At 37.2% G+C, this 16,807-nt stretch overlaps 1 protein-coding gene across 1 annotated transcript in view; it reads right to left on the reverse strand.

Moving 5' to 3' along the window:
* Positions 1-785: 785 nt before the first annotated feature.
* Positions 786-16,807, reverse strand: part of LOC140940978 (hexosaminidase D-like) — a 23,374-nt gene continuing 7,352 nt past the window's right edge. The window contains exons 2-16 of the mRNA XM_073389937.1: positions 14,870-15,041; positions 14,257-14,326; positions 12,460-12,569; positions 11,812-11,899; positions 11,204-11,282; positions 10,935-11,020; positions 9,897-10,062; positions 8,370-8,438; positions 7,506-7,565; positions 6,969-7,101; positions 5,370-5,452; positions 5,055-5,142; positions 4,072-4,170; positions 2,472-2,558; positions 786-996 (exon numbers count right to left, since the gene is read on the reverse strand). Of these exons, the coding sequence (XP_073246038.1) occupies positions 807-996; positions 2,472-2,558; positions 4,072-4,170; positions 5,055-5,142; positions 5,370-5,452; positions 6,969-7,101; positions 7,506-7,565; positions 8,370-8,438; positions 9,897-10,062; positions 10,935-11,020; positions 11,204-11,282; positions 11,812-11,899; positions 12,460-12,569; positions 14,257-14,326; positions 14,870-15,041 (1,580 nt within the window). The 3' untranslated portion in view covers positions 786-806. The remainder of the gene's footprint in view (positions 997-2,471; positions 2,559-4,071; positions 4,171-5,054; positions 5,143-5,369; positions 5,453-6,968; positions 7,102-7,505; positions 7,566-8,369; positions 8,439-9,896; positions 10,063-10,934; positions 11,021-11,203; positions 11,283-11,811; positions 11,900-12,459; positions 12,570-14,256; positions 14,327-14,869; positions 15,042-16,807) is intronic.

The raw sequence follows: 16,807 nt of genomic DNA on the forward strand, positions 1-16,807 counted from the left end.
TTCCTTCAAGAATAAGTTGAGAGAATTTGATAAAAGATCACGCCATTTTCCCTTAGGTGATCATTTTATTAATTCTCATAACTTAATCTCTTGACATTGTATGGATATCGTTAGGAGAAAATTGACGTTAGACACTATTGGGACTTGAAGGGTTAAATTGAATACCAGCAATCACATGGTAGGATGGGGCAACAATGCGAAAATGGTTTCATCTTTAAAGTCAGGTCAGGAGTTCATCCGGCACAGACTCAAAAGTTAGAACTGCTGTGCCTCACTTTCTATAGGTGACTCTTAGGGGCACAGGGACACAGTCTAGTACTGTGTTTTGCTCTAACCACTTGTAGAAAGTAATTTCGTGATTGCTTCAATTTGTGATTGGCTGAAAAATCTAGTGCCACTTTCCAAACCAATAAGAAGCCAATGACTTGATGAGGCGCATTTTCTCCCGCGCATGGCGGCGGCTGCAAGTATTCACCTTGAAATCTGATTGGTTGATTTTCATTTAGCAGCGTTCTGCGATTGGCAGTTTATATTCGAGTAAGCATTAATCCACCGCGATCAGTAAAGCACTTCAAATCAACCCGTTCATCCACGGTATAGGATCAATTGTTTAGCTTTGCCGCATCCTAGAAAGTTAAGAATTTCTCTCCAGGTTCCGGACTAATATCTTCTAATGTTGTCAAAATAGTTCTTTTAGCTTTGTTCTTGCAGGTATCAAATATCTTAAAGATCTCCTGTCTAAGTTTTTCCCTCTTTACTCGAAGATTCACTATCGAGCGAAACAGTTAAATTTGTGCTGTTGGTTATCAAACTTTCTTTTCTTCACTTTGAGCAGCACCTTTTAGGAGCTCTTCAAGTCGCGTTTTCTCGTTATTTAGATGTTTGATGATGTTATCTATTTTATCCCTCATCCATTCCTTAACCACATAGTCATCGTACACATCAGATAAGACTCTATCTGCCTCTTTCTCTACAGCAGTTAGGATCTCTAAGCCACTGAAATAGAGGGCAAAAGGGAAAGGCTTTAAGATAAGAAATAAAGAAATAATAATAATAATAATAACAATAATAATAATAACAATAATAATAATAACTATTATTATTTTATTATTATTAAAAAATAATAGAATATTAGGTGATTTTAATTTTATTGTTTATAGATATATTTATTTTATGAAAATGAAGAAATGATCGTCGCAGTGAACGCAATTAATTTTATGCAATTGCGTAAAGAAGCCTGAAAAAAATTCAGGACTCCAAAGGGGTTTGAACCCGTGACCTCGCGATTACCGGTGCGATACTCTACCAACTGAGCTATGAAGCCACTGACGTTAGGAGCAGGGCAGTTGTGGGTTCATATGTTCCCGTGAAAGACTGAAATGAGTGTTAATGATATATGAAATCAATCATATATGACCTGCGGAAATGAAATGAAAATGAAGAAATAATCGTTTCATTTCATTTCCGCAGTTCATATATGATTTATCTCATACATCATTAACAGATGTATTTATTTTAGCTAACAAATTTTACAAGTAATGTACAACATATATTGACATTTTAATCAATCAATTAACTTATCATTTCTATTTTTTTAGAAAACACAAAGGCTAATCACGGTTTGCCGCCTATAACCTTCGTGATTTTAAGTTGGATCTCGCATCCAGACGTTTTAAACTGCCCATAATAATGATGATGATAATGATAATAACAAAATGGAACCATCATGAAGAAGTTATAGTGCAAAAGGGAAACAGGAGGCTTTACTCTTTAAGGGTCCTTAAGCAATGTGGTGCACCTCCAGCTTCACTGGCCAAGGTTTATACAACCATTGTTCGTCCTGTTCTAGAATATGCTGCCCCTGTCTGGCAAAATATACCAGATTTTCTATCTTATAAGATTGATAGCATTCAGAAAAGGGCTATGCGCATCATTTTTCCTTTAATGAATTACAACGAGGCATTAAATGCCCTTAATTTAACAACTCTAAGTGACAGACGCGCCCATCTATGCCAGGTTTATATTGGTAGACTCCGGAATGACAATCAACCCTTGCATTTTATGCTCCCCAAACAGGAGGAGGTTGTGCATAATTATAATCTTAGATCTGGCATTAGCCGCTCCACGCGTCCTACCTGTAGGACCAAGCGCACGCAAGAGTTTGTCACTCATAAGTATACCTAGTGGCTTGTACAATTATATTTTCTAGTATTTATTGGATTTATTGTATTATATTTTAGTATTATATGTTTTGTAAATAGCTGTAATAGCTGTAAATAGCTGTAAATAGCTGTAAATGGCTATTCAGCCATTCTGTATACTGCTGCAATAAGTCTTAATAAACAGTCATTATTTTTTAATAATAACAATAATAGTAACGATAATAATAATGATAATATATAATAATAGTGATATTCATAACAATAATAATAACAATAATAAAACAATACAACAAATTCCAATTAACTCACTGGATAGTCCTGTTTATCGCACTTGACAGATGATAGTAACTTAAAAACTTGCTTTCAACTTCACGTTCTAATACCCAGCCTTGCTCTCTGAAAGGAACGAATAACAAAAGGAAAGAGCGAATTATGAGTTTACAGTGTATCTTTTTTAAGGCAGACATGAGCCCTTTGCTTCTGCTACTAGATGATTTTTGGTTGTCTGAATAACTGTAAACTGATGGAAAGAAGGAAAACCCCAGTCTACCCCAGGCGGGTATGAAGTAGCTGTTGAGGTTGGCATTGTAAAAAAAGAGATGAATTAATTATTTCCAAGCCTGCGAAAACAGCCGTTTCTCCTCGCTTCTTGCCGCTGGGGACGTTTCGCGAGGAGGAACGTCAGCGACTCGGCGACAGAAATTCCATGCTTATGACGTAAATCTGTCCGGAATCCAGTCATTAGCACTGACTGGACAACGGAGTAGTTACATTGTTTTATCTATTGGTTACGAATGACAGACAAAAGACAAAAGGCTACAAAGGTCAAATGTAAACGCGATGAATCTCAAACAAAGCAGTCAATATTTGTGGAATATGTTCTTCTCTAGAAGAAGCATTTGAGTTTTGCTGGAGCTCGTTCGAAGTTGAACACAACACTTTACCAAAATCGATCAGGAGAAACGGACAATTGAACAAATTTGCATTTGGAACCCCATGCCTACCGGATTTATTAATGTAAACATTGATTTACGTCATCAGTATCGAACTTCTGTCGCTGAGTCGCAGACGTTCCTCCTGGCGAAACGTTCCCAGCGGCGAGGAGCGAGGAGAAACGGCTGTTTTCGCAGGCCACGGTTTTTTACAAAACAAAAATTTAAAGTCAAATGATGTTTTCACTTTGTATGAACGAGAATTAGCACAGTCAGTTAGTGCGCGGTCTTCTGTGCGGGCGGTCCCGGGTTCGATTCCCAGGTGTGACCTCAAATCCTTGTTTCGACTTCTGTCCTTTCAGTGCAGCTTTAGGAAGCTTTAAAAAATGACCGTCAAACGGAGCACTGATGGAGAAAGGCGGATGAAATGAGCAAAACGTCGGCCTCAGGATGGTCGATCATGAGTTAACAACAGTTTACCTTTACCTTAATCATCGTCGCAGTTCAAGCTCCTCCACAACTTCAATTGATCACTTTGAAGTTTTGTGGGACCCGCAGACACAAAACGGCTTATTTTCTTTCTTCTATTAAAAACGTACATGCGTCTCTACACATAGTTTACTAGGGCGCGAATTTCAAATTTTAAGTTTTTCTCGTTTACCTTATTCCTGGTATCATTACTGACCCTTTTTTACAGCAAAGGCGTATTTCAGAAAGCAGGAATAATGAAATTTCATCGAGCATAAAAACATTTCTTAATTCTTCTTTTTTTGAAATTTTTTTTTTATCTTTATTTACCTCAATTTCAAAATCATTTCGTTATATACAATAATTTAATAGCTTCTTATATCTGCCCTTTGTTACGTCATACAGTAATGGGTATTCCCCGCTGCAGGACTTCCTCTTATGTAGATTTAAATACAGACCAGACGTGCACCAAACCAAGCCCTAAACAGTAAACCACTGCCTCTACTTACATGTTGCTCACACCTTGTGCGTAATACAATGCCTTCTTCAGCTCGCCCACCAGTTTGAAAATTTCCTGACCTGGAAAGCTTCCGTCTGGTGGGTGATACCTAAACAGAAAAAAAAACACGCAGCTTAATAGATGGATGAAACTGTAAACTAACTGACAAAAAATACTTGGAATCAAGTCTGGGGAAATAAAGTGCCGATAATTTTATCTCCATGCATAGCTTTTGCTTTGCATAAGTAAGCTTTGTGCTCTGCCTGAGTTCTAGCTCCATACTTTTAGTTCATTCGGCGATTGCTGTTAGTGTTACGATGCATTATAGATCGATTTCACGTGACGTCACGGCGGCCATATTGGTGTATCAAAACAATGAAACGGCCGCCATGTTGGTGTACCAAGCTAGTCTAGTGAGTGTTGAAAAAAAGCAAAAACGTTTTTTTGGGGTGCCCTAAAGAGACCTTATTCACGATACCCGCCATCTTTGCACGAGCTTAAGTATTGATGGGTAACATGTAATGTCACGTGGTATTTCAGGGGCAGGGGGCAAACAACTGATAAGATTTGCTAATAAAAGTAAACGCGGTAGAGTTGGTTTATTCTCTCAAAACGAGATGACGATTTAATAGTCACGCAAAATGTACAGTTCGAGTTTCGACAAGTTTTTCTGCTTCCTTATTACTTGCTGTGAGCACATTTAAGGTCGCTACTGAATCTGAAAGAGTAACAATGATAGTTCCACCCAGCCATAATTTGCAATCATAGTCCTTAAAAGATAAAAAGTTCTTCATTTCCCCTTGTCTTGAATAAACAAACTCGACCGCGACTTCTGCATCGGCAAATTGTATCACTTGTTTGCCCCCTGATGGACCAACCACGTGACATCGTGTAAAGATGGCGGGTATTGTGAATAAGGAGAGGTCTATTGCACAGCTTCTGACCACTTCAGTAAAAACGATCTACACACCGGTATTTAACTCATATACTCACTGATTAAATCTCATTACATTGAGAGGGAAGGTTTCGGGCAGACCAAGTTTCTTTGCTGTCGATTTTCTTAGTTCTTCATCCATGTATCCTAAGAAAAAAGCGGATGGAAATAATTATGTTGTGCGATGAGTAATCCACGAACATGTGGTAGGAAACAATGATCATACCGCTGTCAGACTCTACCTATTGTAGGCTCGATCACCAGCCGCTGATCGGGAAACGAGCCCGCGCACCTAGGGAGACCGGACCCTAGAAAACGGTGGAAATCGAGCCTAGTCTCTACCTTTTCCTGCTGAATGTACGAAAAAGTCTTACCTTGGTTTAACGCCTCTAAGCAGTAGGCTAACGAGGGAAGAGCGGCCGGAAGAAGTTCGCATAATGTAGCATAGTGATCAAATCTGGTTTAATAAAGGCAAAGAATATTACTATTCATTAGAGCAAATACGGCAGACATGGTAATAGGAAAGTAACTCTCGTACGACCAAACTAAGCAGGGACGGAGAGGGAGACGCCCAGTCTAGCCCCCGACATATGTCAATTTCACCAAAGTTATTATTAGACCAATTAAACGTATGACGACCAATTAAACGTTCCTGATTTCATTTGGGACATTTTCAGTACTAAGTCTTGTAAATATAATTTTAGAAACCAAAATTTTGATATTCCTAGATTTAATTCTGTATTGTATGGTAAACACTCTCTTAGATATCTTGGACCCTTTTTATGGAACAAGCTAGATAAAAACATCACTGAAACGAGCAGCCTATCTAGGTTTAAGTTTCATATTAGATGTAGGGATCTTACTGAACTGATAAATGGCAACAATTGCTCCGCGTGCGTAATTTGTACCTCTTAAGTTGTGCCCGTGTTCCTAGAATTGTTTTGATTATTTCAGCATATTGTAAATGTATATATAATATATATAGAATTATACTATAGCTTCTTTTATAGCTTTTTTATTTCTTATCTTTTATTTATCATATTATTCATTATTTATTTTATCTTTATGTTGTGTCCCCAATTAGCGTCAGCTAAATACATCGACACATGAATAAAGTTCATCATCATGATGATGATGATGATGATGATACCTTTATTAAAGTGTCAAACTGTAATAGCGGTATATAACCACTAAGTGGGGACACTAAAATAAATTTAAAAAAATAAATCAATTAATAAATTAATTAAAAATTAAGAAAAACTATGTACAGTATAAGCAAGTGAGAAATTCGAGAGAACTATATACAATATGTACAAATGTATCCATTACTTATTAAAAAAAAAAAGAAATAAAAGATTAAGAAGTGCAACGCGATGTGCCGACTTCCGTTTATAAAATTAAGAGAGTTAAGCTTCCTTTTAATCAATAGGATAAAGATGAAGAGAGCTTAAGCTTCATTTTAATTAAAATTTCAGCCTCTAACAGGGTTTGTACTCTTTTAAGCTCTTCAAATTCCATGACTTTCCATGACCTTTGTAAGTTTTCCAAGATTCTAAGTTTAGCTGTCACTTAAATTGTTTTGTGTTAGGGTATTTTTGGGCCTTAAACAGTTCAACAGACAAACTCTGGTGTCCACCAAAATGCGTGCGTCCGCGCTGCTCAATGACTTATCTCTTTATCTTACGTTGTCCTTGCTTTGTCATCGACAGTAACTAATCTATCAAACAAACCTTTAATTTTACATGAGTTTCAAGGACCGACAATTAAATTCCATGACCTTCCAGGCCTGGAAAATGAAATGCTTAAATTCCATGACTTTCCAGGTTTTCCGTGACCTGTACGAACCCTGCTCTAAAAATAACTTTAGTGAAATTCACATATCCCAGCCAAAGCCCTAAGATTCCATCTCTGTCTTGTTATTCTCTCTTGATACAATCAATGGAAATTTCATTGCAGTAAGTTCTATCTGTTACCTGCTCCAGCCTGTCAGCGCGATTCCATTTACTTTCAGAGTGGAAGGTAGCTCGTCTATGATCTTTAGCCAGTTTAGATTGTTCTGCACGTGGAAACCAATAGGAACAAAATTACTCCAGGGGTGTGTTGCTCCTATACAGAGAAATCAAGTTTAAGTTAAAGCGTTTTCAGTTCGAGTTGAGTGTAGAAAAGGTTGGTTTACACGGTCGAAGCAGACAAAAGCACAGGCAACATATTGTTCAGACCCAGTCCAGTAACTTGCTCCTAACGTGTATGGATTTTTTTTGTTTTATCTCTCCGTTACTTTTCTAATGATCCAACTGTAATAAAAAAGATATTTGTAAATGTAACTGGCCGAACCGACGTCTGTAATTTCTTTATGTAACTATAACGGCAGTGAGATTTTTGGCGATTAACATGTCTTAAAGAAAATCATAATCGAAACCAAAAAAAGCTATTGGCAGTATCAATATTCTACAACAGTTACTCCCTTTTTAAAAACGCCCACAACTAACATATATACACAAATCTTGTACCTTTAAATGCACTTGCCGCCCAAACTCTCTTGAATGCTTCTCCATATCTTTGCCACATACCTTTTAAAATAGGATTATATACTGTACCAACCCGTGCACAAGTCACACATTCAACTATAAAGCTTAGTTTGAGAAAGTAAAGGCGACCACATCAGGCCGAAGCGCACGAGAAATTTCGGGCGCAAATAAGACAACCGGGGCTTTCCATGAGAAAGGAGGAGGCGCGCGCGAGACCTCATGCGTGTTCTACTCTCTCGCGCGCGTTGCTTATCTTGCACTCAATATTTGTCACGCGCCTGTCAAGCAGAATATGTCAATAAAAGGAAGGAGGTCTTTGCTTTCAGGTTAAAAATTGTTGGGTCAAAATTCCCCACCAGCAGGGTCCCTACTATTCCGTTTAAAGTATCCTTTTTTATTTCGTCTAGAGTACAACCAAAAAAGGACAACCCAGGAAAGGAACTGGCTCAAGATTAGGGACTTTAAGATCCAACGACGCGACGGCAACGAAAACGTCGCTTAAAAAGTGAATTTGCGTTCTTTCAGTCGTTATCGCAATTATTCCTACCCACTTACTTTGTCAAATGTAGGCGAAATATCCTGAAGTTGAAGTCCTAGGGACCACGTCCAAGTACAGACAGAGAAATAAAATTTCGTCGTTGCTTGTTAACATACTCCATAAAACGTGAAATTAGGCATTTCACGTCGTGGTCATGCAAAAACGGGCAAAGAAATCTACAAACAAGCGTGATACACGTGCAAAGTTGTTATTTTGCTTATAAAACCGGGTCGTTGGATCTTAAAGTCCCTATTAACTAAATAGACAGCAAACATGCAAAAGGATCACCACAAGAAAGCACGGCTTACCTGGAGGAAAGTATCCAGTAAGATCTGATGTGTAAGCCCAAACCATGGGTTCCACCAGAGAACCAAGTTCTATGATTCAATACAAAATTAGCAGCTAGAGAGCATTAAATTGAGGGCGGTGTTGGGGTTTGTGAGATTGGATCATAATCATCACTACATGATCTTTAAGTAAATTTATTTTTGAATTGTGGTTTTTGCAGTCCACCTGGGCCAACTTCGACACAGCATTGCTCTCTTCTTCACCTCATGTAGTCTTAAAGGTGGCATCAGATATATGGGGTTCTGTCAGGCCGGGCATCAGAGAAAGTAAATAGAGTAGGCAAGTAAATGTGCATTTGAACCAGACAGAACTGGAATGGCTCTGTCTCACTTGCTAAGGTAGTTTACTTTCTTTTACAGTTATGAAACCTTTCAAGGTGGAAGGCGAAAGGGGGAGATGCCATCACTTTGTTGGTCATTTCTGAGACTTCCTGTCGCTTGGTAGGTTAGAAAAAATTGTGGCTGACGCCTTTTAGCTAGGACGAAAATGTCGCTGTCAGCTCAGCATAAATTTTTGAGACAATCAATTTAGAATTTACGGCGCATATTGCACGGCTGGAAAGAATTAATTGCTATTAACTTTTCTCTCTCGAGGAACCGTTCTTAAAAAATAGGGATTTTAAGCAAAGGCGTTTTTGAGTGACTCACATCAACCGGAAGTGAGCTTTTTGCATTCTTGGGTAGTGGTTAAGCAGAAGTTTCGGGCAAATCATCTCTATGAGAATTGAGATACTTTGAAGTTCAAATTTGGACTGTTTTTTCAGTCTTTTGCATTACAGTCGAACCCCGTCTTATGGACACCCGCTTAATATAGACAGCTCATTATTACGGACCGTTTTCTTTGTCCTTGCCAGGGTAAAGCCCGTACATTTTCTCTAAATTTAACTTACTACGGACATCACGTTAATACCAACACTTTCTATGGCCCCTTCAGTGCCCGCATTAACGGGGTTCGACTGTATGTCATTTGGTGATGGCATTTATCAGGGGCACCCAACGTCAATTTTCGGAAAATATCTGTTCGGAAGACGATTTGAGATCTTAAATTTTCGGAACATTTGTTGTAAAATTCCTTGCTTGCCTGCCTCTCCTAGGATTTTCGAACATCTAAAAATTGGTATAATTGCCGATTTTTAACGGATTTTTACCCTAAAAAGGTCACCTAGAATTTTCGGGAGCCTTTTTTCTAGCTGAAATTTTCGAATAAGAAAGTTTTGATCCCTATAATTTTGGGACCAGTAGACTTTCAGCTAGGAAATCCGAACAGATGAAAAATCTTTAGGGGATAAAAATATGCCTATATCTACCGTTTAAATACTAAAATACGTTTAACAACGCTGTGTTTAAGTGGTTTTGAACTATATTCTCGTTGGGTGCCCCTGATTTATCTGCAAAAGTTACACCAAGAAACTACTGATTTATAAGGCAGGTATGGGATATCAGAAACTGTAGTAGAAGCACAATGGCAACCTATGCATAGAAGTATACCTTTCAAGTATTCAACAGGCGACCATCTCATCATGTCATCCCACATTATTGGGGTGATCTCCTTAGATTGCAAATGCTTCAGAATTGGGGTCATGTGATGCACAAAAAGCTGAGATTTGTTACGTTCATCTTTTATGCAAACTGGGCAGGTCTTAAGGTTCCACACCTGAAACAGAATTATTATATTGACTAGATTAAGTAACGGCCAGATAAGAAGGAAACCAACAACGGCTATGAACATGTTGGAATGCAAAAGTGTCCTAACTTTACTATTGTCTGTACTTTACTTTTGATTGGCAGATTTTGCTCTTTTAAACAATTGTCTACAGCAAAATCTGCCATCTCTATAAAACTAATGCCTTATATCTTTTTATAAAAGCGTTCTTTTAGAATTCCGTTCTATACATGACACACACAGTCTACCAAGTTTACCCCTTTCAGTTCCAGCTCATGAAGTTTTGTATCTGCGCTGAATTCTTGGACCCAAAATTGTCGGGAAAGTCAAATTATATTATATTTATATTTTTCAAATTATATTTTGCTCGCAAACTTTAAATTGTAAAATCTGCTCTATACATGACACACTATAGGTTTTTTGAACCAAACATTATTTTATTAATAAAATCACAGATTGCTGTCTTCTATTCTTTCCGCAAACTTGGACACAAAATCACGATTTCCCAATTTGGTACAACTTTGGCCTAAAGCATCACCATAAAGCATGATCTACCAAATAAAAAACAGTTCCCTCCTATTTAAAACTTCCATCATTCCACAATGTCTCTGTAAAATTTTTATATAAATAACCTCTAAAACAGCCAAGATATAGCTGTATAAAATGGGGTTGCAGAAGCAAAGTTTTGCCTTATGAATTCTTTCATAGATAGGTGGCCCCTGCAGCATTAAGATTGATGGCATAGGGGTGAAAAATAGAAAAAAAAGGGGGGATAAGGACATGCTTCAAAATAAAGATGAGCATGCTATAAACATGTATTTATATCAGTATTATGAAACACTATATGAATTCAATGACAGTACTTCATCTCCACCAATGTGAAACCACTTAATATCAGGATGAAGAGCTAGAACTTGATCAATGAGTTCCAGTACCATAGGAACAGACCCTAAAAAAGTGAAACCCATGCAAATATTAGTACAATGCAGTGAGACTTCTAAGTAACACATGAAGAATTTTAAGAGTCATCACCTTAGCATTTTTTACAAAGGTAAAGATAAGTTAATTAAGGTCGGTTAAAATAAAAGATAACCAGTAGGAATAAATTTGGCCACAACATACACAGGCTCACCCTTATTGCTCGGGCACACTGAATTGGTATAGTGCTCTGTTTCACGAAGATGTGAAAACTCCTTGTGCTTTAGGACAAACTAATAATAGATAAAAAACAAAATGCTCAAAATATGTGAAAAACTATTAATAATAGGATAATTAGACGATCACGTCATTATACATGTACTACAACTACCAGGACGCTTCTGTTTGTTGTTTTATTGTGTTAATTAAGGCTACTGTTTCATTAAACCTTGGTGGGATTGACAAATTTTAATCTTTAATCTTTTATCTTTAATCTTTTAATCTTTAATCTTGAAAATGGCCTATCAACATCAGCCTGTTCACAGACCCTCTGTTTTCTCTTCAAAGTCCCTTGTGTGCAGGTGATAAAATATAAACTGCGCGGGATTTATTGACTGCCAGCACAAGGGGGAAGTAGTGGGCGCGCTCGCTTTGCTCTTGAGCTCGCCGATGTTTTTGAAATGAACAAAAAGAAAAATAAAACAACGTCTGTATACAGGCTAATTAACGTCATACACCGTAAATCCTCTATTAAGCCCCCCTCTCTACCAGGAGAGGAAGGGTTTGTCTAGACTTTGATGACAACTGAGGACATCACATTACCTCCAGATGGCCAAATGTCTGTACAAGTGGAATAACAATCAGTTCATTTGCATGGGCTGCTTCCAGAAAGCGCTTGATGTCATCCTCACTGGAATTAATTTCAGTAAAAAGTTAAATTAAATGGATCAGCTTAAAAATATTTATGGATTTAACAGCTTCTGTTCAAGTTGGCTGGAGATTGTTTCAGTTTGTGTTCAAGCAGTTACTGGAGATACACTGAAATAGTAAAGCCAAATTTTCTTGAAGTAAAATGATTATGAATAATTAATAGTTATTTTTTATTTGCTGCCCTAAAACCCATTTGAAAAAAGAAAAGATTTCTCACATCTGTTGCAGTGGTGCAACATACAGTTGGCTCATTTTTTGTTTGCTATGATGTCACATAATTGTGAAGAAAAGTAATATCTCCTAATTTTTAAGAAAAAGGTTGTTTCTATTACTTCTGGTATATAGATGCATCAGGACTAGTGGCATGGATGATCTACAACACTTGGGTAGAGATGCATTATGTACACAACCCCATTCTTTGCCCTCGCTCTAACCTCTCATCATATAAATCACTGTCAGATCATAAACCCTTACAATTTGGACAACCACTTTGAGCAACCTCCATGAGTCTAGTGTGTAAGCGATGCTTATATTACTTACCTGTATGAATTCTTTGACTGCAGTACCTCATACTTTGCCTTATAGGGAAACACATCTTCATATTCGACCAGTAAACCTGAAGCTCCCCATTTTGCAAAGAGTGGAAGGATCTATGTTATGATTGGCCAAAAATGGTATAAGTTGTGTGAATGCGACTGAAAATACTAATCGGGCTGGTCAACATTGTAATCAATAACAGACATTCTTAAAAGAAGTTTTTAAATCAAGTTGGTTAAAAACAACTTTCCCTTAAAAGTGTACAGTATGGATAACCATGTTTGTCAGTAACCACAGACCTGCAGTACAGTGTACCACTTGAAACTATACACATTACATCTAATAAGAACGAGTCTGAGTGGATAGTTTGGGTGCACTTGTTCCTAAAAAGTGAAAACATTCCATCACTGAACTCCACTACTTGCATGAAAATCTCAAATTAATACAAATCAATATTAATTATCTGATTGCACAACAATCACTTTGAGGTGGGCCAAGGCTCTTTAAGAGACCTTTATTTCTGTCTTAGAGACCTTTATTTACAGTTCCTAGACTATGAGGAAAACAGTTCAACTCTTTGATTGGAGAGAAACACCCAAAAATATGACAACAGGATTTGTGCCGATGATCCACTATAAATAATCCTTGTTTGAAAACCTCAAGTGATGCCGTCCGATAATAATAACGATTACCGAAAAATGACTGTTCAATCAAGTAGCATGGAAAAAATTATAGTTGACAAAACTGGGTGGTGTTTGTCTTTTTAATAGACTCACAATGCAGCTATTATCCCTAGATGACCCTTTTTTGATACATAGCCTGCGTAGCATGGCAGTTTTTCGGTTGGGCGCGCAAAGTAATAAAGGTGGGTGAAAGCAGAGAAACCACAGGGAGATTGGGGCTTCGCTGCACAGTAGTGTGTTTGACAAAACTGCCATGTTACGCAGGCTATTTGATACATTTTGTATGTTTTTGTAGTGTTCTACAACACAGTGCAACAGCCGTGTTTCTCAATCAGTAGAAATGGTCCACAGTGAAAAAACTCAAACCTTCATAAAAATTATTACTTTGGCTTGCATACAGGTGAAAAATAGATGGAACTCATTTAAAGAAATGTTTTTCTGATTGTAATTGATCATCGATAGGTTGGGTCAAGCCAATTATTATTGATGATCAATTGCATTATCCCAGCTGATTCCCAACACTAACAAGGATACAAGCTGTATAATTGTTTTGAAGGTCAAAATTAAATTCAGGATAAAGAAAATTCTTCAACCCAGGTCGAATTCCCTTTGTTTACTAAATCTAATTATTCAAGCTCACAGATAAGTTACAGTAGGTTAGGAGACAAAGGAAACTGAGAATCAAAATCAAAGGATAAAATATTGAACCAGAAGTTAATTTTGGCCTACAACAGATACAATCTAAATCATCTACCTGTAAATAACTTTCTGGTGCCCAACACATGTACACTTGAGTGAAATGTAATTTACATTCACAAACTAGTTAATAATTTATAAAGAAAAAGCAAAAGAAATAAATGTTTAATGTGTGCCTTTATACAATGTATCTGATAAAGACACGGCTAAACTTTACGTCCAATTTTTTAGACCAAAATAACCCCAAACCTAAATGAGTTGATCTATATCACAGGTTTTGAAGCTGTTCAAAAAACGCGTAGTCATGTATTACCAGGTTTAAACTCTCAGCTTCGCCTTGGGGTTTTACACCTGATAATACCCTCCTGTTCATTCTTTAAACGGTATTTAAAACCACAATTCTACAAAAGTTAAATTATACCTTTATAAGATAATCTATCTTTGGTGGAGCTCCTTTTAGATCCAAATGAACTAGCTTGTGACCAGTGAATCTTAAAACACATGACAAAATATTGCATTATAGACAAAGTTAAGACTGAAATACTTTTTGAAAAAAAGTACTACTTTAACTACTAGCTAAAATAATACCTGCCAACAGTCACAAATAACTTGAACAAATGTTACAAGTGTATAATAAATGTAATTATCAGCTTATTGCTTGATATAAAAATGGATAAATAGGAATGAGTACAAGGAAAAAGTTATAGATTTGTTTCAAAATCAACCTGGAAGAATACAAATTTTATCTGACAGGGTCCACAGTGAATATACACCCCCCTGACAGGTTTGTTTTGAAAATAATAATTATTTCATTGTCTTGACAATCTTATGTGAGCATAAAGTGGTTATTTGCAATTCTACTAATATGAGGATTCTGTATATTACTGTGAAACTATTGTGATAGTCAAAATAGCTTCAATAATTAGTCACCTACAGTGTATACGCATGGAGAAAAAGGTTGGTACTAGTGCATAGGAAAAAGATACTATCTAGAAACATGCCTATTCAGTCAATTACAGCTATTAAGCTCTCACTTTTTATTGCTAGGATCCATTTTGTCCTCCTTGACTTCAGTTCTCTTGTCCAGCTGAGTTCTGGCTTTTAACAGTTCCTCTCTCAAAGAAGCAATGGTCTCTTGATCCTCCTTGAGTCGTGCCTCAACCAATTTATCTGAAACTGCGTTGATTCTGTCTATTGATGCTTTTGCTTTTCAAAGGAACAAAATAGATGTGAGTTTGATGTGACTTGTGTTAAAAGGACCACATCTTAGGCAGACATCGGTTGTAAGTAAGTTAACATGACCCTTACTGAGGAAATTATTTTGCCGTACACAATAAAATAAGGTATTGGGAATTAACCTAACTTAAATTAATGCAAATAAAATGGAAATGACTTTCAAATAAAGGAAATTAACACAAAATAGAGGGAATCCTCTCAAAATGAAGGAAATTAATGCGACATTCACAAAGAAATAAACATGTTGGTACGACAGGAGCAAAGTTAAATGTATAATCTTATTTGGAAACTTTATTATTTTGTGCTACTTTCCCTAAACATCAAGTAAAGAAATCCTGGCCACTTCAAGGAGTTGTTCACAGTTTCAGTGACACCAGTGGATCTCCACCCTGATAAAATACTTGTATGTGTTTCATACAAGTATGTGTTTTTTTGTCTCCTTAAGCCCTTATTATTCATGAATTAGGGCTAGGAAACAAAGGTTACGTTCTAATTCGCTTCGCTCAAACGAACGTAAATTATTTACCGCTTAAATAACCGCAAACACCAAGCGAAATCAGATATGGGTGGATCGCGTGCCAACCCTAACACTTTAATGAAAAGTAATCTTACTGCATTGGTAAAGGAAAAGCAGATAACATATTTAGATATGAGCTAAATACCTAAATATTTCGTCACACTTAAACGATTACATTCTGTCTCTAAAACGTACATGTCTTTTGCTTCGTCTGTTTTCCACCGCCCATGAAGTTTTAACAACCTCTCAGAAACGGCTTTGGAAGCGTTATTACTGATAACAGCTGTAGCACCCCCTGAACGCAGACTATGTAGGCCATATTCCTTGGGGTCATAGCCCAAATCTTTCAAAGTAGTCTTAAATATTTCCCTGCAGCGAGTATAGGATAACTTGCCATTCCTAAGGGTATATCCCGACTTGTTCTTCGTTAATGGCCTGAATAAAGGCAAGTGACTAGACAGATCCAAATTGGCTGCTTCAATATACCTACGTAAGATAGCTACTGGGCAGTATTTGCCCTCTAACTTAGCAATATAAACATAATTGCCCTCTCTATATACATCTGTTTTACTCCTTGGCACAAAAATTTTAACAAAACCATCGCAAAACGTGAGGTGTTTTGGCTGAATATTAGCCAACTCATTAAAACGAAAAAATCCTGCAAAACCTAAAGAACTTATTGCGGCAATATGTAAGTCCTTTAAAGATGCTTCCTCAGCGCCATGTCTGTCAATAATGCTTCTAATGATAGCAGGGTCCACGGGTTTTTTCTTGTGAACTGGATTGCTCCTTGTCCTCTTGGCGCACTCAATCAAGTTCTTGCAACAAGCGTTATCCAAAGGATTGGGACCATCATCAGGAACAAAGGAATAGAACCATTTCAGCGCAGCATGGACCAAAACCATTGCGGCCGGGGACCTAAGCTGTTGATCTAAACCAAATAGATAAAGAGCGACAACAGAAGAAGAAAATGGCAACTGTAGCGCAATTTTCCGAGTCCTACACCACTGTAAAAACTTGTTTATTTCCTTAAGATACTTCTTCGCAGTAGAGTCCGCCCTAGAACAAAGTAAACTACTAAATAAAGAATGAAAATCCGGCCTAATAGGAGGAGGGAGCACCATCCATGCCTTACTTGCAACTACGACCTGCAAGAAAAAACTTATATCACCAAAATTTTGCAACAACAGGATAGCGGCTTTAGGAAATGCAACACAAA

The sequence above is a fragment of the Porites lutea genome, chromosome 6 (genome assembly GCF_958299795.1).
Source record: "Porites lutea chromosome 6, jaPorLute2.1, whole genome shotgun sequence".
Lineage (NCBI taxonomy): Eukaryota > Metazoa > Cnidaria > Anthozoa > Scleractinia > Poritidae > Porites > Porites lutea.